Below are 25783 nucleotides of genomic sequence, written 5' to 3'. Positions count from 1 at the left end.
CAAAAAGGGAGATTATCACGAGTATCATTATTCATCGATTCTTTACCTCCGGATTAAAACTTCTGGACAATTGTAGAAATGTTTGGCTGAATAATACTATGACTACTGCTATTACTACTACTATTACTACTACTATTACTACTACTATTACTACTACTGCTATTACTACTGCTACTACTACTGCTATTACTACTACTATTACTAGTACTACTACTGCTGCTATAACTACTGCTACTACTACTTATTACTACTACTATTACTACTACTACTACTGCTATTACTACTACTATTACTACTGCTACTGCTACTACTACTGCTATTACTACTACTATTACTACTACTGCTATACTACTACTATACTACTACTACTGCTACTACTATTACTACTACTATTACTACTACTGCTATTACTACTGCTACTACTACTGCTACTACTACTGCTATTACTACTACTATTACTACTACTACTACTACTATTACTACTGCTATTACTACTACTACTGCTACTACTACTGCTATTACTACTACTATTACTACTACTGCTATTACTACTGCTACTACTACTGCTACTACTATGCTATTACTACTACTATTACTACTACTACTACTATTACTACTGCTATTACTACTGCTACTACTAATGCTAATAATAACAATAATAATAATAATAATAATAATAATAATATAATAGCTATTATTATTATAACTAATAATAACTAAGAACTTTATGTCGTCACTGCACGATATAACAGGTATGTGCGTGTGGATTCCAAACACAGATGTCAGACGACTGATCAGAAAAATAATTAAATGGTTTAAAGCAAAAATGAGACGTTGTCAACCTGCGAGTGCAGTGGACGTCACGCACGTCAGGTAACGTGTGGGCGCGCACCTTCAGAACACTACTGATGTGCCCTTGAGCAAGGTACCAAACCCACAAACGCACATAGGGAACTAGCGACTCATCCAGGGGGGACCTGGACCTTTGCCCCTCCCCCTAACATGAGATTACAGGTGAACTGAGCCCCCGAGCAACAACAGTCCAACAGGTAACTCTGCCCTATGCTGGGTCGGTGCCCCATCTGAACCCACAACCAGAACAACAGTCCAACAGGTAACTCTGCCCTATGCTGGGTCGGTGCCCCATCTGAACCCACAACCAGTCCAACAGGTAATGCTGCCCTATGCTGGGTCGGTGCCCCATCTGAACCCACAACCAGTCCAACAGGTAACTCTGCCCTATGCTGGGTCGGTGCCCCATCTGAACCCACAACCAGTCCAACAGGTAACTCTGCCCTATGCTGGGTCGGTGCCCCATCTGAACCCACAACCAGTCCAACAGGTAACTCTGCCCTATGCTGGGTCGGTGCCCCATCTGAACCCACAACCAGTCCAACAGGTAACTCTGCCCTATGCTGGGTCGGTGCCCCATCTGAACCCACAACCAGAACAACAGTCCAACAGGTACTCTGCCCTATGCTGGGTCGGTGCCCCATCTGAACCCACAACCAGAACAACAGTAACTCTGCCGTATGCTGGGTCGGTGCCCCATCTGAACCCACAACCAGTCCAACAGGTAACTCTGCCCTATGCTGGGTCGGTGCCCCATCTGAACCCACAACCAGAACAACAGTCCAACAGGTAACTCTGCCCTATGCTGGGTCGGTGCCCCATCTGAACCCACAACCAGAACAACAGGTAACTCTGCCCTATGCTGGGTCGGTGCCCCATCTGAACCCACAACCAGAACAACAGTCCAACAGGTAACTCTGCCCTATGCTGGGTCGGTGCCCCATCTGAACCCACAACCAGAACAACAGTCCAACAGGTAACGCTGCCCTATACTGGGTCGGTGCCCCATCTGAACCCATAACCAGAACAACAGGTAACTCTGCCCTATGCTGGGTCGGTGCCCCATCTGAACCCACAACCAGTCCAACAGGTAACTCTGCCCTATGCTGGGTCGGTGCCCCATCTGAACCCACAACCAGTCCAACAGGTAACTCTGCCCTATGCTGGGTCGGTGCCCCATCTGAACCCACAACCAGAACAACAGTCCAACAGGTAACTCTGCCCTATACTGGGTCGGTGCCCCATCTGAACCCACAACCAGAACAACAGTCCAACAGGTAACTCTGCGCTATGCTGGGTCGGTGCCCCATCTGAACCCACAACCAGATTTTCTGCACATGCGCCGACCAATTTGTATTTTCTTCCTGCTTTTTGTCCGACCCGGAACACAAAGTGTTGGTCATGTCTGTGGTGTCACTGAGCAACCTTCACATAGGAATGGATGAAGGCCAACATGGTATCCAGTAGTGATGGGCCAATGAAGCTTTCACCAAGTACTGGAGTCCTGAACCACTTGACCCAACCCAACTGTTTCCCAGGTAGGTTCGTTACTCGAAGCTTCAGGTGTAGCGCCCTCTTCTGGCGGAATGCGAGCCTTGCACTGCCAGGTTGCGTGAGTAACCCGTCACAGGTTTACACAACCTATGCCGTATTTTCCTAGCATTTTCTCCTTAAGAAAATAATACACACATTCATCAATATTTATTTGTCCACGGAATGTTAAATTCAGTATAGTGTTTTTTGCTTTTTAATCAAAGATCGATCAAAAGATCCAACCACAATGAGATTGACTGCAACCTGGCAGTGCAAGGTTCGCCTGTCGCCAGGAGAGGGCGCTAGAACTGAAACATCCAGGGATGAAGCTATTTTGGGAACAATTGGCTCAAGTGGTTCGGTACTTGACAAAAGCTGCCCGTCACTAGCGTGTAGCGAAGCTTCGGACTTGTGTTGTCATCACTAGTAACCAGTTCTCTTAATAGATCCATGCTTTATCGATCGGCCGCTGACCGTGTCCTTGTCCGCCGTCACGGTGACAATAAAGTTAGAGACGATGTGACGTATCAGGAGGAAACGACCCGCCATTTTGGATCCTTGTGTCGCTGCTGCTGGAGTTACTCGGTGCTTTTAGCTCCTAATGTTCTTTTAACTGGATTTCCCCGCCTAAAATTAAAGCAGTCGGAAACGGACCGAGTCGGAAACAGTTCGGGACCCGTCCTTCAGTTCAGACATGGACGGAGAAGAGGACGATTTCACGTCTGTCCACCAGTCCGGTACAGATACCTTCTTTGGTTCCTGTAAAGCTAACGAGCTACATGCTAACTCTGCTAATACTGGTTATTTAATTTAAGTGCATGTACACATAAAGTGAGTGATTTTCTATTCCTGACGAAACGACAGAGAGTTTGGTTAAAGTCAACTACTAGAGATATGCGAATGCATCCAATAGCGTTATATAAAAACCTTAAACATTGTTATTTAACTCGTAGAATTATCTGCAATAATTATTATCGCCAGGGGAGTGGAATTAAATATGTAATAACATTACGTAAATTATATATTATAATTATACATGGCTGTGAAACAGCTTCTGTCGATGGAAAGACTACTAGTTTTAACCAGATTAAGACTGCATCACCTGAGGTGAATGTGATGCAGTTTTAACCAGGTTAAGACTGCATCACCTGAGGTGAATGTGATGTAGTTTTAATCAGGTTAAGACAGTTTTAACCAGGTTAAGACTGCATCACCTGAGGTGAATGTGATGTAGTTTTAACCAGATTAAGAGTGTATCACCTGAGGTGAATGTGATGCAGTTTTACCCAGGTTAAGACAGTTTTAACCAGGTTAAGAGTGCATCACCTGAAGTGAATGTGATGCAGTTTTACCCAGGTTAAGACAGTTTTAACCAGGTTAAGAGTGCATCACCTGAAGTGAATGTGATGCAGTCTTAACCTGCTAACCTGCCGATGTGATACTCTTCACCTGTGTGCTGTGCAGATGATGGAGGTGGAACTCCGGTTCAGGACGAGCACCAGGCCTCGGATGATGAGAGGACGTGCAACCAGGTTACACCTTTACACCTTCGCTTCATTTCACTCCGACACAATAATGAGCCAGTTTGGCACCAATGGCTCCTTCACTCATTTCAAGTGTGCCGTGGGTCAACCTTTTATTTCTAGGCACCTTTCTGGAAGTGAAAAGTGCAGATTGCAGAGTAAAACATTAGCTGTGTTAGCCTGCCCCTTTAACAGTGTCCCCTCCAACCACTGTTTCTGGAGATCCCACGAGGTTGTCTGCTCCCAGCAACATGCCCGTCTGGTCCTTTTGTCCTGTTCTCTCCTCTGTCCTTGTTTCCTTTCCCTTCACTCCTGTTTCAGGGGCTCTTTCTTGTCCATCAGTTTGACTGTTTGTCTTAAAGGACGATGCAAGTAATGATGAAGACACTCCTGCCACGATGGAGCTGAGGGGGGAGCATGTCGGCGACAGCAACAGCCACAGAGGAGCCGAATGTGACTCAGATGCTGAAGATCCCAGAGCAGACCATAATCACAACAGTGAGTCAGAAGGGTACAATAGTCAACCAGTGGAGAGTGATGAGGAGCCATCGCCTGTTAAACGTGCAGTCAGTGGAACGGACAATGAAGATGAGCCTCCTGTTAAAGACGACGTGGGGAGAGCAGAAGGCCAGGGGAGTAGCTCTGATGAGGAGGAAGGGACTAAAATGGCTGCTGACAGTGACTCTGACCACGAGCAAGACAGGCCGTTGGCAGGCTCACCCAGCCGCCGCTCCAACCCCGACAGCGATCTCGATCCAGAGATGCCTGCACGACCACCATCGGGTCCGGTTTACTCTGAGGAAGAGGAACAAGGTGAGCAAGAGCCAGTAGGTGGAGCAGACGGGCGGAGGTGGAAGGCTGTGATGCAGTCAGACAGTGAAGACGACGTCATGATGAGGAAGACTTCAAAAGGAAATGATGAAGAGCAACAGGAAGAAGAGGAGCACAGAAACGCCAGTGGCCAGCCAGGTACGTCTCGGTAGTTTCCATCAGCTCACTCTGTCCTGAACTTGAGCTCTTGTCTAAGCCAACGCATCATTTCAAAGCCTCAGCATTCGTTGTGACACAGTGCTGAGATGCCTCGCAGGGATTTATTCCCATGTGAGGGGACACCAGGTCCAGAAGAGCCCAACCAGGGGACTCAAGTGTCCGGCTGTGTTAGCAACTAAGGCTTAGTTAAGGAGACCACGGTGAGTGGTCTCCGTGCCCATCCTTCCACCAGGACAGCCCTCACAAAGGTGGTTGATGACTTGCTACTAGCATGCACATTCCAACATCCCTTCTGTGTTTGCAATATACAGTGTATCACCGTATATTATGGGATAGGCGGAAGAATTTCTTTGGCAACTCAGGCCAGGTACACGCAGGGCTGAGAGCTCCCCTGTTTTATCCTTTAGCCGTGGGGTCCCACAAGGGCTTTGTCCTGGGGCCATTTTCATTCTGTTTAGCACCACTGGGTCAAATCCTGCATTCTTTTGGGTTTGTCTGCCATGTTGTGCCCAGGATGTGCACACATTTGCCAGCCTATATAACGCCAGACCATAATAAACACAGCGTTTGTAACTGCTGCCAGGTCATGGCACTTGGACCCTCAGTATCCAGGCAACAGTTTCACCTTCGATCTGTCCCTTGACAAATGCTCTGTCCATTCTGGAGACAGGCCACAGAATCTGTGGAAAGAGGTGACTGGTCCAAACTGGTCCAAATTTGTCATTTTTAAATGTCATCATCGATAAAAATGCAGAAACGTAAGAATAACGGAGGCCTGTTTTCTGGTACATGCAGTGAAGAGGAAGAAGGCCATCCTCTCAGACAGTGAGGATGAAGAGCAGCTGGAGGCTCCAGGTGAGTGCAGCAGCACCGTGGGTATGGTTCCCATCACTGGCCGTTCCTTCATGCCCTGTTTGCCCCCTATTGCCCCCTGTCAGTGGTAAAGAGGAGTCGCGCCGTGTCTGATGATGAGAACTCCAACAGCGATGCCGAGCTGGTGCGTCCCGACAGCAGTCTGGCCGCCAAGTTGAAGGAGCTGGGATCAGACAGCGGCAGCGAGGATGAGGAGAGGGCCGTGGAAAAGAAGGATGAGAAGACGCTGTTTGGCAGCGACAGTGACTCTGGAGAAGATGAGGAAGAGTAAGAACTCCGTTACTGACATTAGCCTGAGGTTGGGTTAAGGCTTATCCTTCCTGGGGGAGCTACAGGTGGGCGGGTGCTGCACAAGCTTGACGAGTTTTACTCATTAGAGCAACAACAATTGTTCCCAGAAGCAAAGCCCAGACATTCTGCAGCCCACCGAGGAGCATTTCTGGAGATGGCCAGCTGAGGGTGCTGTTGCTTCTGGGCCAAAGCCCAGGTGCTCTCTGCTGGGTTAGGTTAGGGTTAGAGGGTTAGGGTTAAAGGGTCAGGGTTAAAGGGTTAGAGGGTCAGGGTAGAGGGTTAGGGTTAGAGGGTTAGGGGGTTAGGGTTAGAGGGTTAGGGTTAAGGGTCAGGGTTAAAGGGTTAGAGGGTCAGGGTTAGAGGGTAGAGGGTTAGGGTTAGAGGGTTAGAGGGTCAGGGTTAGAGGGTTAGGGGGTTAGGGTTAGAGGGTTAGGGTTAAAGGGTCAGGGTTAAAGGGTTAGAGGGTCAGGGTTAAAGGGTTAGAGGGTCAGGGTTAGAGGGTTAGGGTTAGAGGGTTAGGGTTAAAGGGTCAGGGTTAGGGTTAGGGTTAGAGGGTCAGGGTTAGAGGGTTAGAGGGTCAGGGTTAGGGGGTTAGAGGGTTAGGGTTAGGGGGTTAGAGGGTTAGGGTTAAAGGGTTAGAGGGTTAGGGTTAGGCTTAGAGGGTTAGGGTTAGGGGGTTAGAGGGTTAGGGTAGAGGGTTAGAGGGTTAGGGTTAGAGGGTCGGGGTTAGAGGGTTAGGGTTAGAGGGTCAGGGTTAGGCTTAGAGGGTTAGGAGGTTAGAGAGTTAGGGTTAGAGGTTAGAGGGTTAGGTTAGGGTTAGAGGGTCAGGGTTAGAGGGTTAGGGTTAGAGAGTTAGGGTTAGAGGGTAGGGTTAGAGGGTCAGGGTTAGAGAGTTAGGGTTAGAGGGTTAGGGTTAGAGGGTTAGGTTAGGGTTAGTGGGTTAGGGTTAGAGTTAGAGCGTTAGGTGAGGGTTAGGGTTAGAGGGTTAGTGGGTTAGGGTTAGAGGGTTAGGTGAGGGTTAGGGTTAGAGGGTTAGGGTTAGAGGGATAGTGGGTTAGTGGGTTAGGGTTAGAGGGTTAGGGTTAGAGGGTTAGGGTTGGAGGTTAGGGTTAGAGGGTTAGTGGGTTAGGGTTAGAGCGTTAGGTGAGGGTTAGGGTTAGAGGGTTAGGGTTAGAGGGATAGTGGGTTAGTGGGTTAGGGTTAGAGGGTTAGGTTAGAGGGTCAGGGTTAGAGGGTTAGGTTAGGGTTAGAGGGTTAGGTTAGGGTTAGAGGTTAGAGGGTTAGGGTAGAGGGTCAGGGTTAGGGGTTAGAGGGTTAGTGGGTTAGGGTTGGAGGGTTAGGGTTAGAGGGTTAGTGGGTTAGGGTTAGGGTTAGGGTTGGAGGGTTAGGGTTAGAGGGTTAGGGTTAGAGGGTTAGGGTTGGAGGGTTAGGGTTAGAGGGTTAGGGTTGGAGGGTTAGGGTTGGAGGGTTAGGGTTGGAGGGTTAGGGTTAGAGGGTTAGGGTTAGAGGGTTAGGGTTGGAGGTTAGGGTTAGAGGGTTAGGGTTGGAGGGTTAGAGGGTTAGGGTTGGAGGGTTAGGGTTGGAGGGTTAGGGTTGGAGGGTTAGGGTTACACTCATAGTACAAACCTTGCTGTGCACAAGAGCGGGTTCCTGCAACACATTCTGAATGCAGAGCTCACACTTTAATGACCAGCTTTATGTCGTGGTTTTCAAACTTGTCCGTCCCCTCAAACCTGTCCGTCCCCTCAATTGTCCACATTTCTTGACCGCACTAACTCACAGGGTTGGTAGGTCATGTGACACAGGTGGCCTGCTTGTGCACAGGTGTGAACGAGAAGAGTCAGTAAAGGAGTGTTGACCTTCACACAGGTTGGCACCTGTCCCTGGTTACCTCATCAGTCCCACTTTTAAAAAATGACTGATTTGGTGTCAAATGTGAACAAATACTGTTTCTTACATAAACTATATTTCTGCTCTTGTACTGATGAAGGAATTGAAAATGGAAAAATGTGTTTTCTAGGAAAATGATTGCAGATATTTTTGGTGAATCAGGAGATGAAGAGGAGGAGGAGTTCACGGTGAGGTTTGGATCTTCCCTGAAGGTTTGAGAGAGATGCAGCTTGAAGCCAATGAATTTGACCAGAATAGAGCTTTAAATGTGACCCTAACCCATGTGACACCATCGCCCCCCCCCCCGATGGCCGGCGTAGGGCCAGCAGCTGTATTCACCTCCGCCTGCTCCTCCACAGGGCTTCAACCAGGAGGATCTGGGGGTGGTTGACAAGGCGTCCAAGGCCCAGAAACGGGAGGAGGAGGAGGAGGAGTCAGACTCTGACGAAGGCATCAACCGCAGTGGTCAAGAGTGAGTAGGGTTAGGGTTAGCAGGGTTAGGGTTAGTAGTGCCTGATTCATAAATGTTTGAAAGCCACAACTGATCAGACGTCACCTGCTCTTCCCAGAACTCCTAACATGTACATTAAAATCAGTAGTGCTGGGTTAGTAAATATGGTAAATCTGGGTGCTCCTCCTGGCTGGAGTGTTTCTAGATGAATATTTTTGTTTCCAGCTGCAGCTTCATGTCTGACTTCGACATCATGCTGGCTCGGAGGAAAGCCATGAACAGCAAGAGGAGACGCCACAGAGACGGAGGAACCTTCATCAATGATGCTGACGATGTGGTCAGTGCAATGATCACCAAGATGAACGAGGCTGCCGAGGTGGGTGTCTTCACCGCTGCTGCTGTAGCTGCTGCTGTAGCGTAGTAGCTGCTGCTGCTGCTGTAGCTGTAGCTGCTGCTGTAGCTGCTGTGTGCTGTAGCTGTAGCTGTAGCTGCTGCTGTAGCTGTAGCTGCTGCTGTAGCTGTAGCTGCTGCTGTAGCTGCTGCTGTAGCTGCTGCTGTAGCTGCTGCTGCTGTATGCTGCTGCTGCTGCTGTAGCTGTAGCTGCTGCTGTAGCTGCTGCTGCTGTAGCTGCTGCTGTAGCTGCTGCTGTAGCTGTAGCTGCTGCTGCTGCTGTAGCTGCTGCTGTAGCTGCTGCTGCTGCTGTAGTGCTGCTGTTGCTGCTGCTGTAGCTGTTGCTGCTGCTGTAGCTGCTGCTGTTGCTGCTGCTGTAGCGCTGCTGTAGCTGCTGCTGTAGCTGCTGCTGTAGCTGCTGCTGTAGCTGCTGCTGTAGCTGTAGCTGCTGCCTGCTGTAGCTGCTGCTGCTGTAGCTGTAGCTGCTGCTGCTGTAGCTGCTGCTGCTGTAGCTGAGCTGCTGTAGCTGCTGCAGCTGTAGCACTGCTGCTGCTATGCTGAAGCTGCTGCTAGCTGTGTAGCTGCTGTAGCTGCTGTAGCTGTAGCTGCTGCTGTAGCTGTAGCTGCTGTAGCTGCTGTAGCTGTAGCTGCTGCTGTAGCTGCTGCTGTAGCAGATGTAGCTGTGTAGCTGCTGTAGCTGTAGCTGCTGCTGGTAGCGCTGCTACCTGTAGCTGTCTGCTGCTGTAGCTGTAGCTGCTGCTGTAGCTGTGCTGCTGCTGTAGCTCTGCTGTTAGCTGCTGCTGTAGCTGCTGCTGTAGCTGCTGCTGTAGCTGTAGCTGCTGCTGCTGTAGCTGTAGCTGCTGCTGTAAGCTGCTGCTGCTGTAGCTGCTGCTGCTGCTGTAGCTGCTGCTGTAGCTGCTGCGCTGCTGCTGTAGCTGCTGCGCTGTAGGGCTGCTGCTGTAGCTGTAGCTGCTGTAGCTGCTGCTGCTGTAGCTGCTGCAGCTGTCTCTCATGTCTGCGTTTAATTGACAGGAGGATCGTGAGTTGAACAGCCACAAGAAACCAGCGTTGAAGAAACTGACTCTGCTGCCTCAGGTCGTCATGCACCTGAAGAAGTAAGAGAGTTCTCATTTCAGTGTTGGGTTAGGGTGATATCGGTGTTGAATGGGAAACCTGGACTAACCCAACGCTAACGCAATGATGGTGTTGCCAACATGCCAGCAGACGTTAGCATCAGCACACCCAGAAACCAGACTGACGGTTGGATCACATGTTGAAGTTATTGACACGGGCTGTTTTCTGGGTTTAACTTGATTCTTTTTGCTCCTCTGTGACCATGTTTGATGGAAGCTGCATATTTTCCCAGGTTAAGTTGAGACGTTGATGAAAACATCATCTTCACCTGTGACGGCCTGTTTTTCTCCCTCAGACAGGACTTAAAGGAGTCCTTCATCGACAGTGGCGTGATGTCTGCCATCAAAGAGTGGATCAGTCCGCTCCCAGACAAGTCGTTGCCAGCCCTCAGGATCAGGGAAGAGCTGCTCAGGATCCTGATGGAGGTGAGTCCTGCTGGGAACTGGTGGCTTCTTCATGGCCTCAGGCTCAACTTCACAGGTGAGTTTCTTCTCTGCAGCTTCCAAGCGTGAGTCAGGAGACCTTGAAGCACAGCGGCATTGGACGGGCCGTCATGTACCTGTACAAACACCCCAAAGAATCTCGGTCTAACAAGGACCTCTCGCTCAAGCTGATCAGTAAGGACCTGCGAACCCTGAACCCCAGCAACATTCCTCCGTGCACCAACACGGACTGTTTCTTGTGTCCAGATGAGTGGTCCCGGCCCATATTTGGACTGTCTTCCAACTATAAAGGAATGACGAGAGAGGAACGTCAGCAGAGGGATCTGGACCAGCAGATGCCTCAGAAACGGAGGCTCAGGTAATCCACAGGAACCATCAGATCCTCCGACACTCTCGGTCACTTTAGAACCCTGGATATTCAGAGTGGATGGAGATCCAGCTGAAGCCTGATTGTTGGACTCTAGGAAACTAGTAAAACTAGCCAGGGTGTGTGAGTGCTGAGCCCCATGGCTCGGCCCGGTCCTCCTATGCCTCTGTCGTCCTGACGCTAACTCATCCGTCCTCCTCCCTCAGTCAGCCTCAGGAGGCGGAGAGGGCAGCGGAACCCGACGTCTTCTCCCCCCCAATCAGGTTGAATTCAGACGGCATGAATCCAAAAGCAGCTGTATAATTTGATCTTTGGTTAACGAGTGGTGGCTGTGCTGTGCTCTGATTGGACGGTTCTGCTCCAGCGTTCTAACATGATTTAACACAAAGCATAACCGGCTGACTCGCTCTGCATTTCCATTCGGGCCCTCAGGCCTGAGCGAGGCCCTTCCACCGGGAGGCAGCTGCCATGTCGCGACGCTGATACGGTTGCCTGGACAACCAGCAACAGACAGCAAACACGTTTCTGACTGGAACAAAACCACCTGTTGGTCCCGCTCAGGTTCCACAATGTTGCGTTTGCAGGTTACTTTTCGACAATGTGATGAAGTTGGCTCCACTTTGTCCCTTCCATCAATAACGAACCCTTCTCATAAGAGAATGGCAGCTTAGCTTAGCTTAGCTTAGCTTCTGTGTGTGGCGGCGCCGCTGTTCCACTGGGAACCATAAATGCTGCTGCATTCCTGCATGTTTGGAGCAACTTCAGTGACGGACAAACTAACACGTTTTACTTTTCTTTTTTCTGATATTGGACTTGTTCACGTGGTGTCAAATGCTGCTGGACCCTAACCCTCTAACCCTCTAACCCTCCCCTAACCGTCCTCTAACCCTAACCCACCCTAACCTCTAACCCTCTAAACCTAACCTCTAACCCTAACCTCTAACCCTCCCCTAACCGTCCTCTACCCTAACCCAACCCTAACCCTAACCCAACCCTCCCCTAACCGTCCTCTAACCCTAACCCAACCCTAACCCTCTAACCCTAACCCTCCCCTAACCCTCCTCTAACCCTAACCTCTAACCCTCTAACCCTCCCCTAACCGTCCTCTAACCCTAACCCAACCCTAACCCTAACCTCTAACCCTAACCCTCCCCTAACCCTAACCCTCCTCTAACCCTAACCCTAACCCTCTAACCCTCTAACCCTAACCCAACCCTAACCCTCCTCTAACCCTAACCCTCCTCTAACCCTAACCTCTAACCCTCCCCTAACCGTCCTCTACCCTAACCCTCCCCTAACCCTAACCCTCTAACCCTCTAACCCTCTAACCCTCCCCTAACCGTCCTCTACCCTAACCCAACCCTAACCCTAACCCTACCCTAACCTCTAACCCTAACCCTCCCCTAACCCTAACCCTCCTCTAACCCTAACCCAACCCTAACCCTCTAACCCTAACCCTAACCCTAACCCTCCTCTAACCCTAACCCTCCCCTAACCCTCCTCTAACCCTAACCTCTAACCCTCTAACCTCTAACCCTAACCCTAACCTCTAACCTCTAACCTCTAACCCTAACCTCTAACCCTCTAACCCTTCGGTGACGTGTCGACATGATTTGTCCGTATTTTCACTGCAGTTTTGTTACATCTTAAATTTTGCACCTTGTTTCTAGATTTTGGTAGCAACAGTCATGAGGAGTTTCTTTTATCTTTTGTCTTAAGAGGAGGAACAAATGGTTAGCAGAGCTGTGTGCACGTGCTACCGGCCACTGGCACCGTGGCGCGATGGAGAACCAGTGTGTCCGTGTTGAGGGGAGCGTGTAGCTCTGATGCTTCGTAGTGCCTGAAGGCTTTAGCTGAAGCTGTGTCTCTTCTGTCTGCAGTTCTGGAGGACAGACGCCCCGCAGAGACCTGGAGAAACAGCTGACCGGCGAGGAGAAGTGAGCCACGCCCCCTCTGGCTGCGTTCATCCACCCATGTTTGTGACACTGTTGTTTCGCCCTCACAGAGCCCTCAGACCCGGTGACCCTGGATTCTGTGCCAGGGCTCGAGTCCCAATGCCCTCCAACAAGGACTATGTGGTCCGGCCCAAGTGGAACGTGGAGATGGACTCCAGCAGGGTGAGGGTGCACAAACTCTAAACTCAAACTGGCAGCAGATGTGTTCCAAAAACAGGAAAAAGGAAAAACCGACTGCAAAGGTCAAAGGTGGCAGCACCTTTATGTGCAGCCTTATCTCAGGCACAGGAAGTGAGGTCACCAGCTGAGCTGTGATTGGTCCTTTTTAGAGCATCTATAGGAAGGGCATCAGTCTGCTGGAGAAGCACAAGCGGCGCTTTGCTGAGCAGAGGAAGCTCAAACGTCCTCAGGGAGCCGTCAAGATCAGTGTAGAGGGCAACAGAATGCCCCTGTAGCTCCCGTCAGCCGCCTCCACGGGGCAGTAAGTCCTGCATGGTCTAGAGGTGATGGTCTGACTTACGTGTCACATGTTCTGTCTGCCTCTGACCCGGGGTCTTCATGGTCCAGCTAATCCTCTGGTTCTGGTCTGTCTGCATGGTTTGGGTTGTGGAACAGTTTGCTGGTCTAACAGGAGCTGAAACTCACCTTCTGGAGCTTCACCTGTGTCTGTGCTGTCCTCCAGAAACGTGTCAGTGTTGAGCCCTGCTGTCTGTGTCCCTGCAGGGTCCCATGAAAAAGGGTCTGTCCCGGGTCGACAAACAGATGCGCCGATTTGCTGACATCCGCCGCTTGACCAAGTCTGGACACGCCGTGAAAATAAGTGTGGAAGGGAACCGGATGCCGCTCTGATCGTTGCCCCCTCGGGTCTGGATCAGGGTCTGGATCAGGGTCTGGATCGGTGTGAATAACTGAAAAGTCTTGGATGTCAACTGGACCTGAACATTTATAACTTGCTCTGAAAATAAACTGTGTGTGTGTGTGTGTGTGTGTGTGTGTGTTTGTGCGTGTGCTCGTGCTCGTGCACACTCCTAGATCAGCTGATTCTTTCTTAATAAACACATGAGATCGTCTGAACTCTTGTTGTTGTTCCAGCACCTCTGATGTCAGTGCTGCGAGCAGGAGACGGGACGGGACACTGACGATATGAGGCGTCATGAAAACTGCGTCTCCCTCCGTCCAGCTCGAGCTCCACCCACCCTGGCCTCAGCAGTCACCACAATAACTAGTCACCACAATAACTCAGACCCACAATAACTAGTCGCCAGACTCGGCTACAGGTGTCTCAACCCAAACCAGAATAAATAATCATGAAGCTCCTTGAAAAGTCCCAGATGAGAGTTGACCTTAATCCTGATCTGAGCCCGTTCAAATAATCCACCAGAACACTGAGATGCTTCTGTTCACTTCCTGTTTGATTTATTCAGTCGCCTCCACGATTCGGATGAGAGAACTCAGGAATAATTTGTTGTTCCAAATATAATGTTTGGAAGAGGAAATCCTGACAGTTCAGTTTCCTTCCGTCTTCTTGGGTTTCTGATAAATGAGTGAATAATTCCTCGGGCTTTGGAGGTTTAGCTGCAGAACGGGAGGATTTCTCTAGCTTTGTTCCAGAAACAAGTCATTTGTTAACTGACTTCTATTTTAACTGTTTAGTGTCTGTTTTTCTCCAATAACATGTCAAAAGTAACATTAGTGCAAAGTCAGTTTCAATTTAAAAGTTCATGTTTTCTGTGATGGAGCTTTATAAAAGGATTTTCAAATGTCCCGAAGAATTTGGAAATTCTTCTCTTCGACGCTGGCGTGGTTCTGCTTGCAGGGGGCGCCACACCTGGCGTGGTTCTGCCTGCAGGGGGCGCCACACCTGGCGTGGTTCTGCCTGCAGGGGGCGCCACACCTGGCGTGGTTCTGCTTGCAGGGGGCGCCACACCTGGCGTGGTTCTGCCTGCAGGGGGCGCCACACCTGGCGTGGTTCTGCTGCAGGGGGCGCCACACCTGGCGTGGTTCTGCCTGCAGGGGGCGCCACACGCGACAGCAGCCGATTGGAAGGACCCGGAAGTGAACGTCCAGCCAGGTCATCGTGCTCCACCATGGCGTGGAGAAGCTGTTCGGTTCTGCTCAGACTGACCGGAGTGGATGTGTCCCGGAGCCTTCTCCGGACCCACAGGTCAGACCCATTCAGCGGGTGGAGAACGTCTGGCCCCCCTGACAGGTGAACGGTTAGCGGCCACCGCTCCTAACCTAACGCTAACTAACCCTAACTAACCCTTGGTCATCACCTTGATTACGGAGCTGGTTCTTATTTCAGCTTCATCTGTAAAGAGCAAACGGGGTTGGGTCCAGACGTGTCAGTACCACATCCAGGATGTGTCTCGTTTGGTTCCGAAGCGTATTTGGGTCATCTTGAATGAGCTCGTGCTGGTAAAACCATCATTTGTTCAGGTCACGTTAAACGTTTCATCCTCCAGAATAATAAACGCTGAGGTCCGATAGTTGGTACCGACCACTCACATGTTGCTATGTGTCCTCGTTATCGAGCGGCACGTACCCGTCTGTCCCCGTCTGTTCCCGTCTGTACCGTCTGTCCCGTCTGTACTGTCTGTTCCCGTCTGTCCCCGTCTGTCCTCGTCTGTACTGTCTGTCCCGTCTGTCTCCGTCTGTTCCTGTCTGTACCGTCTGTTCCTGTCTGTCCCGTCTGTTCCCGTCTGTCCCCGTCTGTACCGTCTGTTCCTGTCTGTCCCCGTCTGTCCTCGTCTGTACTGTCTGTCCCGTCTGTTCCCGTCTGTCTCCGTCTGTTCCTGTCTGTACCGTCTGTTCCTGTCTGTCCCCGTCTGTCCCGTCTGTCCCCGTCTGTACCGTCTGTTCCTGTCTGTCCCCGTCTTTTAAGCCGTCTGGCGCGACTGTGTGGCCCTTCTGACCCTCGTTACGATGCGCACCGCGCAAATACACGTGAACTGAGCTCGAAAATGTGATTTTACAGTAAATTTATTGTAAATGATTTTACAGTAAATGATTTTCCAGTAAATTTACAGTAAAGGACTTTACAGTAAATGTACAATAAACGACTTTACAGTAAATGTACAATAAATGACTTTACAGTAAATTTACAAGAAAGGACTTTCCAGTAAAGTCCGGCGGTCATGTCGGAGCCTTTGATACAATATTTAACAGCGTTGAACTATTCTTGGCACAAGAGATTTAGACGACGTTACCAAATACTGTTCCCTCTAAGGGATTTACAGCAAGAATTCTTTATCTTTACAGTGAGGTCCAATACAACTGAACCATTGGGTGCTAACGCTGGCATACTGTGAGGGTAGTCTTAGTGAGTTTCACCCGAGTGTCACCTAAATATCGAGGCATGTGAGCCCGTCTGTGGCTCCTGCCATTATTATAGCGAAGAATGACTCTGACAGCTATTGGACTGAGTGGTGCGTAGCTAGAAACCGCTAGTGTCCCTATTAGAAAGTCCAAAATGTCCATGAATTTACCTAAAAACGTCCCTAAAGTACCATGCTGCTGGAGAAGCAGCATGTGAGCTACAGGGAGGTACAGAACATGCTAAAATAACACAGGATGACCCTTTGAGGTGGGTACGTACCAGTTACCATCTTGGGATCTCGGCCTTGCTCAAAAACAGGTGTAAAGGTCTAAAAAGCAGCTTACCTGCATGTTTTCATCTGAACTGATGTTGAGTTTGGGCTTGTTGGAACCAGGAAACATTCAAATGTGAGTTTTTGTGAGATTTGCAAGGAGAACAAAGAGTTTAAAATGTGCTGCGGATCATCTGCTGAAGAAAAGCACAGAAACCGCCGTGTTTAAAGGGGAAGTTGGACCCCCTAACCCTAGGGTTACCCTAACCCTAACCCCCTAACCGTAACCCTAGGGTTACCCTAACCCCTAACCCTAGGGTAACCCTAACCCCCTAACCCTAACCCTAGGGTTACCCTAACCCTAACCCTAACCCCCTAACCCTAACCCTAGGGTTACCCTAACCCCCTAACCCTAGGGTTACCCTAACCCTAACCCCCTAACCCTAACCCTAACCCTAGGGTTACCCTAACCCTAACCCTAGGGTACCCTAACCCCCTAACCCTAACCCTAGGGTTACCCTAACCCTAACCCTAGGGTTACCCTAACCCTACACACAGAAAGGTAATTGGGCCCAAATTTCCCGGCCAAGGACGGCAAACGTCCGATTATCTTATTTATATATATACTGTATATATACAATATATATCCTGTGGTCCGAGGTGTCTTTAAATGGAATTGGTCCTGATCATTTGTGTGTAATTCAGTTACGCACTTTAAAAAACAGCGGTGAGCCTGTTCATAACTAAGTTCTCTATTTTTTCCTCATGTCATAATTGTTGTGCCATTTTTTTTATCCGCCTTAGATTTGGGGGCCGCTACGTGTCCTTAGGGCCCCGGGTGCTCTGCAGCCCTTTAACCACAATAGAAACGTCTGTACGTGTTTAGAAATGTTTCCAGTCATTATTTTTCGTTACCCTGTTTATTGTCTCCTTGCTAACGAGTGCTTGACGAGAACTGTCCTCCTTTTGTCCGGCAGGTGTCCCCACATTCTCCAACAACAGTGTAGCTTCAGGAGAGCCTACAGGAGACCAGAATCCAGGAAGGTGGAGGAAGACCTTAGTCCCAGCCGCACGCAGACCTCTGAGGGCCCTGCCCCCCGCCGGCCTACCACAACCCCCCATTCGGAACACCCTGTTCCCCCCAATTCCCCGCGGGCCTTCGGTCGCCTCGTGAGACCGTTCGTCTTTACCGTGGGGGTAAGGTGCTTCTCCCGGAGGGGCTGTAGGGGGACGTCTCCCCGAGGATAACGTCATGTCAGTTCACAGGCTCCACCTTCGGCCTGGCAGCCATCTGGCAGTACGAAGCCTTGAAGTCTCGAGTCCAGAGTTACTTTGACGAGGTGCAAGCTGATTGGCTGGAGAAACTGCGACCTCAAAAACGAGGAGATGTCCGCAAACAGGTGAGGACAAGTCCTGACTGAAGTAATCAGAGAGGCCACGGATGGACTTCAGTCGTCCCATTTTGGAAATGATGTATTTGATGATTTTGGATGGGACCTTGTGTACCTGAGTAAAGTCTGAGCTGTGATTGGCTGTTGCAGATCAACCAGTGGTGGCTCAGTTTGAGTGAAGGTCAGAGGACAGTAACAGGTGAGATTCACCGATGCTTCCTGTCACTTCTGGCGCTGAGCGCTAACCACGAAATAGCCGTTAACGCTTTCTGCTGTTAGCTGTTAGCACTTAGCCGCACAGACTCTTTTTCCTATTTTGTTGATTTTTCCCAGGGATCATTGCTTCTAATGCGCTGGTGTTCCTCTGCTGGAGAATTCCAGCTCTGCAGCGTTCCATGATCAGATACTTCACGTCCAACCCTGCCTCCAGTGAGCATTTCTGACGCTCTCGTCATCATGACTTCCTGTTTCAGATTTGAACATTTTGTCTCTTGCCTTCTGCTCCTGTAGAGACGCTTTGCACTCCCATGATCCTCTCTTCCTTCAGTCATTTTTCCTTCCTCCACATGGCCGCCAACATGTACGTGCTGTGGAGCTTTTCGACCAGCGCCGTCTCCATGTTGGGCCGAGAACAGTTCATGGCCGTCTACCTGTCTGCAGGTATTGAGCTGCTTTCAGGGTTAGGTAACCCTCTGGTTGGGTCAGGGTTAGAGGGTTAGGGTTAGGTAACCCTCTGGTTGGGTCAGGGTTAGAGGGTTAGGGTTAGGTAACCCTCTGGTTGGGTCAGGGTTAGAGGGTTAGGGTTAGGTAACCCTCTGGTTGGGTTAGGGTTAGAGGTCTAGGGTTAGGTAACCCTCTGGTTGGGTTAGGGTCAGGGTTAGGGTTAGGTAACCCTCTGGTTGAGTCAGGGTTAGGGTCAGGGTTAGGTAACCCTCTGGTTGGGTTAGGGTCAGGGTTAGGGTTAGGTAACCTCTGGTTAGGGTCAGGGTCAGGGTTAGGGTTAGGTACCCTCTGGTTGGGTCAGGTTAGAGGGTTAGGGTTAGGTAACCCTCTGGTTGGGTCAGGGTTAGAGGTTAGGGTTAGGTAACCCTCTGGTTGGGTCAGGGTCAGGGTTAGGTAACCCTCTGGTTGGGTCAGGGTCAGGGTTAGGTAACCCTCTGGTTGGGTCAGGGTTAGAGGTTAGGGTTAGGTAACCCTCTGGTTGGGTCAGGGTCAGGGTTAGGTAACCCTCTGGTTGGGTCAGGATCAGGGTTAGGTAACCCTCTGGTTGGGTCAGGGTCAGGGTTAGGTAACCCTCTGGTTAGGGTCAGGGTTAGGTAACCCTCTGGTTGGGTCAGGGTCAGGGTTAGGTAACCCTCTGGTTAGGGTCAGGGTTAGGTAACCCTCTGGTTGGGTCAGGGTCAGGGTTAGGTAACCCTCTGGTTAGGGTCAGGGTCAGGGTTAGGTAACCCTCTGGTTGTCCAACATCTTCACTGATTCCACTGTGTCCTCAGGTGTCATTTCCTCCTTCGTTAGCTATGCATGTAAAATTGCTACTGGGAGGTTCGGACCCTCACTGGGAGCTGTAAGTACCACTGTCCCCCCCCTGGCTGTGACAGCCCCCACCAGATGTGTAATCTGACTGGCTGTTTCCTCAGTCTGGAGCCATCATGGCCATCCTGGCCACCGTTTGCACCAAAATGCCCGAGGCCAAGCTTTCCATCATCTTCCTCCCCATGTTCACCTTCACCGCCTCCAGTGTAAGAAGCTCCGCCTCCTGGTACCACTCCAGGGTGTGTGAACCCCCCCAAGAGCTCATCTTTTCTCTTTCTTTCTGCCCCCCCACAGGCACTGAAGGCCATCGTTGCCATGGACGCAGCAGGTGTGGTTTTGGGCTGGAGGTTTTTTGACCACGCCGCTCATTTGGGTGGGGCGCTGTTTGGAATGTGAGTCTCGGTTTTCAGTCAATGGCAACAAGTGATGCTTCATGTTGGCAAAACATGTTTGGGCTCATTTCCCATGATCCTCTGCTCCCCCCTCAGCTGGTACGCCCTGGCAGGTCACGAGTTGATCTGGAAGAATCGAGAAAACTTTGTCAAACTGTGGCATGACCTGAGAACCCGAGGAGGGGGACGCTGAGCGCCGTGGCTGAGGGGGCGGGACGCCGTGGTGGAGGGGGCGGGGCTGACGGGAAGCTGCTATGTTAGCAGTTAGCTTCAACCAAGACGCTCTTTTGTTCCATTACCATGGAGATGAAGATTCCTTTAGAACGTTTGTCCGTCGTTAATCATCTTTTATGCTCGCCTCATGTCAACCAGAACTCAGGATTATTAATGTGTGTTCTGCCATAACAAGGTTGACCTTTGACCTCTGACCGGTGAGCCCAGGATTATGCCAGTTTGTGTAAAATTGTAGAAGAATCCACATCAGAAGGTAAAGTTTTGACTCCATGATTATTTAAATCCCACAACCTTCAGAGTCAGTCAGGTGTGAATTTCATGTCTTTTCTGTTCGCCGCTCTTCTTTAGGATGGCTCCGCCCACTCAGGTCAGGTCATAGGTCATATCGTCTTTTCTGTTTGCCGCTCTTCTTTAGGATGGCTCCGCCCACTCAGGTCACCAGACCCACTCACACCTCTAATTTAAGTGTGTTGTGAATGTTGATTGGATATTCTTCTTTTTTTATGTGTATTTAATAAACCTGAAACCTTTGGCACCCTGTTGGCGTCTGTGGTGAGTTCAGGGACCCGACCCAGTTTCATGTGTCAATAAGATTGTTGGTATTGAGAGTTCGCCGACCCTGAAGGGAACCGCAGCAGCTCCACAGTCCACGTCCAGCCTCGTTTACCGGGAGGACGGCCACAACTTCTGAGGTAAGACCTGGTTCTGACGGGCCCAGGATTTCTTGGACCCGACCCGACTGACTTTTATCTTTAAACATACTGAGGAAAAGAAGGTGCAGCTGAGAGTTCTTCAGAACTGGAGACGGACAGAACAGCCTGGCGTCTTCGTAGGTGTTCTTCAGAGGTTCCCTCTGAGTTTGTGGTCACAACAGGAAAATCGGATTGTGGGAGACTTATTGTTCATGGAAAATGGGATTTTGGGGTGATTGACTCCCATTGCTGGAGTCACTTGGTGACAGAACGACCCACTTTCATCACGTCCTGCATCTGGCTGTTCTGACTGAACCTGAACGTCCCTCCAAACCGGTCCTGTCACAGGAGGAGGGTTCCTTCTGGAACGGAACCAGCACGTGTGTGTCAGATCATGCTAAGATAAGTTTAAGGAGGTGTTAACACCGGAACGGGAATAACGTTGAGAGACGGGAATAACGAGATGGAAATAACATTGAGAGACGGGAATAACGTTGAGACGGGAATAACATTGAGAGACAGGAATAATGTTGAGACGGGAATAACATTGAGAGACAGGAATAATGTTGAGACGGGATTAATGTTGAGAGATGGGAATAACGTTGAGAGACGGGAATAACGAGACAGGATTAACGTTGAGAGACGGGAATAATGTTGAGACGGGAATAACGTTGAGAGACGGGAATAATGTTGACACGGGAATAACGTTGAGAGATGGGAATAACGAGACGGGATTAATGTTGAGAGACGGGAATAACGTTGAGAGACGGGATTAATGTTGAGAGACAGGAATAATGTTGAGACGGGAATAACATTGAGAGACGGGAATAACGTTGAGACGGGAATAACATTGAGAGACAGGAATAATGTTGAGACGGGATTAATGTTGAGAGACGGGAATAACGTTGAGAGACGGGAATAACGTTGAGACGGGAATAACATTGAGAGACAGGAATAATGTTGAGACGGGATTAATGTTGAGAGACGGGAATAATGTTGAGACGGGAATAACGTTGAGAGACGGGAATAATGTTGACACGGGAATAACGTTGAGAGATGGGAATAACGAGACGGGATTAATGTTGAGAGACGGGAATAACGAGACGGGATTAACGAGAGACGGGAATAATGAGACGGGATTAATGTTGAGAGACGGGAATAATGAGACGGGATTAACATTGAGAGACGGGAATAACGAGAGACGGGAATAACGAGACGGGATTAACGTTGAGAGACGGGAATATCGTTGAGAGACGGGAATAACGTTGAGAGACGGGAATAACGTTGAGAGACGGGATTAACATTGAGAGACGGGATTAATGTTGAGAGACGGGAATAACGAGATGGGATTAACGTTGAGAGACGGGAATAATGTTGAGACGGGAATAACGTTGAGAGACGGGAATAACGTTGAAAAGGGAATAACGTTGAGAGACGGGAATAACAAAACGGGATTAACTTGGAGAGACGGGAATAACGAGACGGGATTAACGTTGAGAGACGGGATTAACGTTGAGAGACGGGAATAACAAAACGGGATTAACGTTGAGAGACGGGATTAACGAGAGACGGGAATAACGTTGAGAGACGGGATTAACGAGAGACGGGAATAATGTTGAGAGACAGGAATAACGTTACGAGACGGGATTAACGTTGAGAGACGGGAATAACGAGACGGGATTAACGTTGAGAGACGGGAATAACGTAACGAGTGTCCACGGCTGCTGGGTCCGTTCAGTCCCTCAAACCTCAGGCTCGTCTCACAAACTCTGATGGCCTCAAACTTCTTCCTTCTCCTTTCAGACCAAACTGGGCGACTGTTTTCATGCCTGAACACCTCGGGAACAGATTTGTAGATGAGTTTAACATTACCAAGATCAGTAATTCTATAAGATTAAAGAAAAAACTTTATTTGCCTCATGCGCTAATAGCTACAGTCTTTATTCTAGCTAAGCTAATGCAGGCCGGCTAACCTTCAGCAGCATCTTGACTGATCACCTGACTCGTTTGTCTCACCTAATTAGTTGATCGTTGCACCTCCTCTCCCCCCCCCACCCAGGTGTTGTTGAGCATCATGGGGGCGGGCCTGCAGGTGGTGGGTGTGCTTCTGGGCGTGGTCTCCTGGTGTCTGCAGTCCAGCTGCACCTCTTCTCAGGTGTGGAGGACGAGGAGTCAGATGGAGTCGGTGAGCAGCAGCCAGAGGCAGTTTGAAGGTCTGTGGATGAGCTGCGCCTCCACCTCACTGGGCTCCATCCAGTGCAGCCGCTTCAGAACCCTGCTGGGGCTCCCAGGTGAGGGGCCGATCCACCTCGTCGCCACCAAAAGCTCTTTTATGAGCTCACCGATTTCTTCCTTCAAGTGACGACGATTTTGTTGACATTTCATGTCAAAAAGACCAACTTGGTGAACTGAACAACAAAAGGATTTCATTTATTACTACTTGGTCAAATCGTTTACATACTGTAGATCGGCCTGTCAAAAAGAAAAATTCAAACTTGTGGTCGTTCAGAAGGTGTGTTTCACCTGTATACCGGTTTCCAGTTCACCTGCAGACCTGCAGGGCTCTGATGATCCTGTCCCTGCTGATTGGGCTGGTCTCCATTTTGGTCTCTGTGTTGGGCCTCAAGTGCACCAGGCTTGGCAGAACCTCAGAGCAGGTCAAAGGTCAGCTGGTCCTGAGTGGAGGAGTCCTGTTCCTACTGTCCGGTATGAAATTCAGGACTAACCCTAACCCATCTCACTTGTTTTTACGGTTTTACCAATCCAAAACTGCTGATGTGAGTTGATGAAGCTAGTTGATTTAGCAGGCTAATGCTAATGCTAATGCTACTGTCTGCCACGTGCCACAGTAACAAAACCACAAGAGCCGCTCGAACTGCTCTTTGATCCACTCCCTGAATTTGGAATGTTTTTCAGGATGATGAGCTTTATAACTCATGATTAAATTGCATTATCTTAATAACACAGAACATTTTTTCTGGTTATGTTAGCAGTTCACTCCGCAGGTGCTCAGTTTCTCTCTCCTTCAGGTGTTCTCACTCTGATAGCAGTCTCCTGGTACGCTGGCAGAGTCATCCAGGACTTCTATGACCCCATGTATGGGGGGGTCAGGTGTGTCACACATGCTCACCTGTGTTAACTGTGTGTGCGTCTGTGTGTTAACAGTGTGTGTGTGTCACAGGTACGAGCTGGGCACTGGACTTTATGTGGGCTGGGCAGCGTCCAGTTTGGCCATACTGGGAGGATCGATGCTGTGTTGCTCCTACACAAAGCCTCCTCACGCTGCCCGGTAGGCGTGGCTTCAGCCGTCTATCCTCACATACCAAGGTCACACTTCCTGTCTGTCATCAGCTGTAAAGGTCACACTTCCTGTCGTCCTCTGCAGGCACTTCTCTTACAACCTGCGGAGTCAAGGGCAAAACATTTACAGAGCAGCATCGGTTTTGGACGGCGACAGTTCCAAAGTTTATGTCTGACGTGTTCCAGTTTGTAGCTTTTCTCTCTTTCAAGTAAATTCTGGCTAAAGAAAATTCAAGTGGACTTCCTTTAGTTTTTTCAGAAGATGTTTTGTTGTCCGGCTTCTTCAGTTCCTAGCGAACTCTGTCATTTATGCTGTTGTGGGTGGTAATCTGCATTATTAAAGGCTGGACCCTGGTCCTCATGTGGTGTTGGGTGGGAACTATTGTGATGTGGAGGCAGCTAGCAACATGTGGGCTCAGCTAAGGTGCTTCTACTTTAAGACGGCTTCTTTTCCTCCTCCTTTCAAACCATCTTTCTTCTCTGACCAGATATGAACATCACTGTCTTCAAATGAGTGTCCCTTGTCTTTTGGATGTAGGTGGACAGCCGACTCCTGTCCCGAGGAGTCCTCATCTCCTGTGTTGGTCCTTAAGTCTCTGCAGTGGCCGTTTGGTCTCGCCAATTTCCAGATCTTTACATTCTCAGCTGAGGCCACATTCCTCTCAGCCGGGATCTTTTCAGTTCCCCTGGCCTGCAGAGCGCGGATGGTAATGCTAATGACCATTAGCCCGGGGGGGTGGCCTCCTTATGGATCTTTGGAGGCCTGAGATACACAGAAGGTCTTCACCAGGGGAGTCTGGACCAAAGTCTTCTGTCAGTGGCTCAGTCCATCCCCACATTCAGTCACATGATTCTACACATTCTTGAGACAAAAAGGAAGAATGGTTCAACCAAAAACATCAATTTTATCGAGCCAGAACCTTCTCCTGCCTGGATGGCCGAGAACATCCATTGAAGTTTGTGGTTTTGGTCGGTGAGATTGGTGTCGCCGCCATGTTCACCTGTTGGAAATAAACCTTTCCTGAATGTCTGGAGTTTGTGTTCCTGCTCTCGTCCATATTCCCTGAGATAACCTTTAAAACAGGAGAGCTTGTTCCTGTCGGGGAGGAGCAGAACCAGCTTCCTGTCCCGGTACACAATCACTCCTGATATTACTGATTATTATTGGATATAACCTCACAGTTTTACACACCATCCAGCTGAAAGTCAAAACAAAGACAGTGGGAATTATTTGGTCCATCTCCTGATCACTGGACTCAATCTATCGATTTAAACTTCATTGTGGTGGAGTCTTTCTGCCGCCAGGGGGCAGAAGAGCTTTGAGTTGCTGTTTGAGTATGTGACTACAGTTCCCAGGGTGCATTTCACCACCGGCGCTGATCATGCTGTGTGAACAATATTTAATAATACAGAATTATTAAATGTATTAATTTATAATTACTCATTGTTTCATATTCAAGAGGGATTTTATTCGTGACTCTGGAGCTGCTGGAACAGAATTGTGGATCATTAAAATGGATCTGCTCTGATATCTGATATCCATTCAGATTGATATGCATGAATGAAAACGAATTAATAAATGCTTTGAAATCATTAAAACTGTAAAACAAAAATTGTTTTTAAAAGTGTGTGTGTGTGTGTGTGTGTGCGTGTGCGTGTGCGTGTGCGTGTGTGTGTGTGTGTGGTGTGTGTGTGTGTGCGCGTGTGTGTTGAGAGGAAGAGGAAAACATGACCATTTCCTGCCACCGAGAAAAAATACAACAAACAGGAAACTTGAGCAGCAGCAGAGGTGAAGAAGTGAGCGGAGAAACCCGGGACAGAACCTGAGGACCGGCGAACCCGGGACAGAACCTGAGGACCGGCGAACCCGGGACAGAACCTGAGGACCGGCGAACCTGGGACAGAACCTGAGGACCAACAAACCCAGGACAGAAGCTGAGGACCGGCGAACCCGGGACA

At 49.6% G+C, this 25783-nt stretch overlaps 4 protein-coding genes and 1 long non-coding RNA gene across 16 annotated transcripts in view; 4 read left to right on the top strand and 1 right to left on the bottom strand.

The window, feature by feature from the left end:
• Positions 1-6604, top strand: part of LOC130534442 (beta-arrestin-1-like) — a 24006-nt gene extending 17402 nt beyond the window's left edge. For all 4 annotated transcript variants that reach the window (XM_057048517.1, XM_057048514.1, XM_057048516.1 and 1 more), the window contains one exon: positions 6590-6604. The gene's annotated coding sequence lies outside the window, so the exon portion shown is untranslated. The remainder of the gene's footprint in view (positions 1-6589) is intronic.
• LOC130534438 (protein IWS1 homolog) lies at positions 2805-13766 on the top strand. 4 transcript variants are annotated; one of them, XM_057048500.1, is made up of 17 exons: positions 2805-3122; positions 3850-3917; positions 4271-4877; positions 5694-5753; positions 5837-6038; positions 8083-8140; positions 8312-8424; positions 8629-8779; positions 9826-9908; positions 10223-10352; positions 10427-10544; positions 10617-10728; positions 10944-11000; positions 12618-12674; positions 12743-12854; positions 13022-13173; positions 13416-13766. In XM_057048500.1, the coding sequence occupies exons 1-16, from the start codon at positions 3080-3082 to the stop codon at positions 13145-13147; spliced, it is 2097 nt and encodes a 698-aa protein (XP_056904480.1). In that variant the 5' UTR covers positions 2805-3079; the 3' UTR covers positions 13148-13173; positions 13416-13766. The 4 variants fall into 4 exon arrangements, with proteins under 4 accessions (XP_056904480.1, XP_056904482.1, XP_056904479.1 ...); XM_057048502.1 differs by lacking the exon at positions 10944-11000 and having other exon boundaries at positions 2825-3122; XM_057048499.1 differs by lacking the exon at positions 13022-13173 and having other exon boundaries at positions 2827-3122.
• On the bottom strand, positions 11482-12193 carry LOC130534469 (uncharacterized). Its single transcript, XR_008952904.1, has 3 exons — positions 12169-12193; positions 11872-11927; positions 11482-11589 (listed from the first exon to the last, which is right to left on the bottom strand). It is a non-coding gene; the product is annotated as an uncharacterized LOC130534469 (long non-coding RNA).
• A 644-nt stretch (positions 13767-14410) lies between the features above and the next one.
• parlb (presenilin associated, rhomboid-like b) lies at positions 14411-20372 on the top strand. Of its 5 annotated transcripts, XR_008952898.1 has the most exons (11): positions 14744-14901; positions 17260-17479; positions 17542-17682; positions 17824-17872; positions 18007-18102; positions 18184-18333; positions 19167-19237; positions 19311-19412; positions 19501-19598; positions 19695-20085; positions 20181-20372. XR_008952898.1 is itself a non-coding variant. In XM_057048526.1 (10 exons), exons 1-10 carry the CDS (start codon positions 14414-14416, stop codon positions 19789-19791), a joined length of 1467 nt encoding a protein of 488 aa, XP_056904506.1. In that variant the 5' UTR covers positions 14411-14413; the 3' UTR covers positions 19792-20372. The 5 variants fall into 5 exon arrangements, 4 of the variants coding, with proteins under 4 accessions (XP_056904506.1, XP_056904507.1, XP_056904505.1 ...); XM_057048526.1 differs by having other exon boundaries at positions 14411-14856; positions 19695-20372; XM_057048527.1 differs by having other exon boundaries at positions 14732-14908; positions 19695-20372.
• A 13-nt stretch (positions 20373-20385) lies between these two features.
• Positions 20386-24854, top strand: LOC130534463 (claudin-19-like). Of its 2 annotated transcripts, none has more exons than XM_057048552.1 (6): positions 20386-20524; positions 22584-22815; positions 23066-23230; positions 23554-23635; positions 23706-23813; positions 23910-24854. In XM_057048552.1, the coding sequence occupies exons 2-6, from the start codon at positions 22599-22601 to the stop codon at positions 23998-24000; spliced, it is 663 nt and encodes a 220-aa protein (XP_056904532.1). In that variant the 5' UTR covers positions 20386-20524; positions 22584-22598; the 3' UTR covers positions 24001-24854. The 2 variants fall into 2 exon arrangements, with proteins under 2 accessions (XP_056904532.1, XP_056904533.1); XM_057048553.1 differs by having other exon boundaries at positions 23706-23851; positions 24363-24854.
• The last annotated feature ends 929 nt before the right edge of the window (positions 24855-25783 follow it).

This window comes from Takifugu flavidus, chromosome 12 (genome assembly GCF_003711565.1).
Source record: "Takifugu flavidus isolate HTHZ2018 chromosome 12, ASM371156v2, whole genome shotgun sequence".
Classification (NCBI taxonomy): Eukaryota; Metazoa; Chordata; class Actinopteri; order Tetraodontiformes; family Tetraodontidae; genus Takifugu; species Takifugu flavidus.
This window is presented reverse-complemented; position numbering and strand designations above follow the sequence as displayed.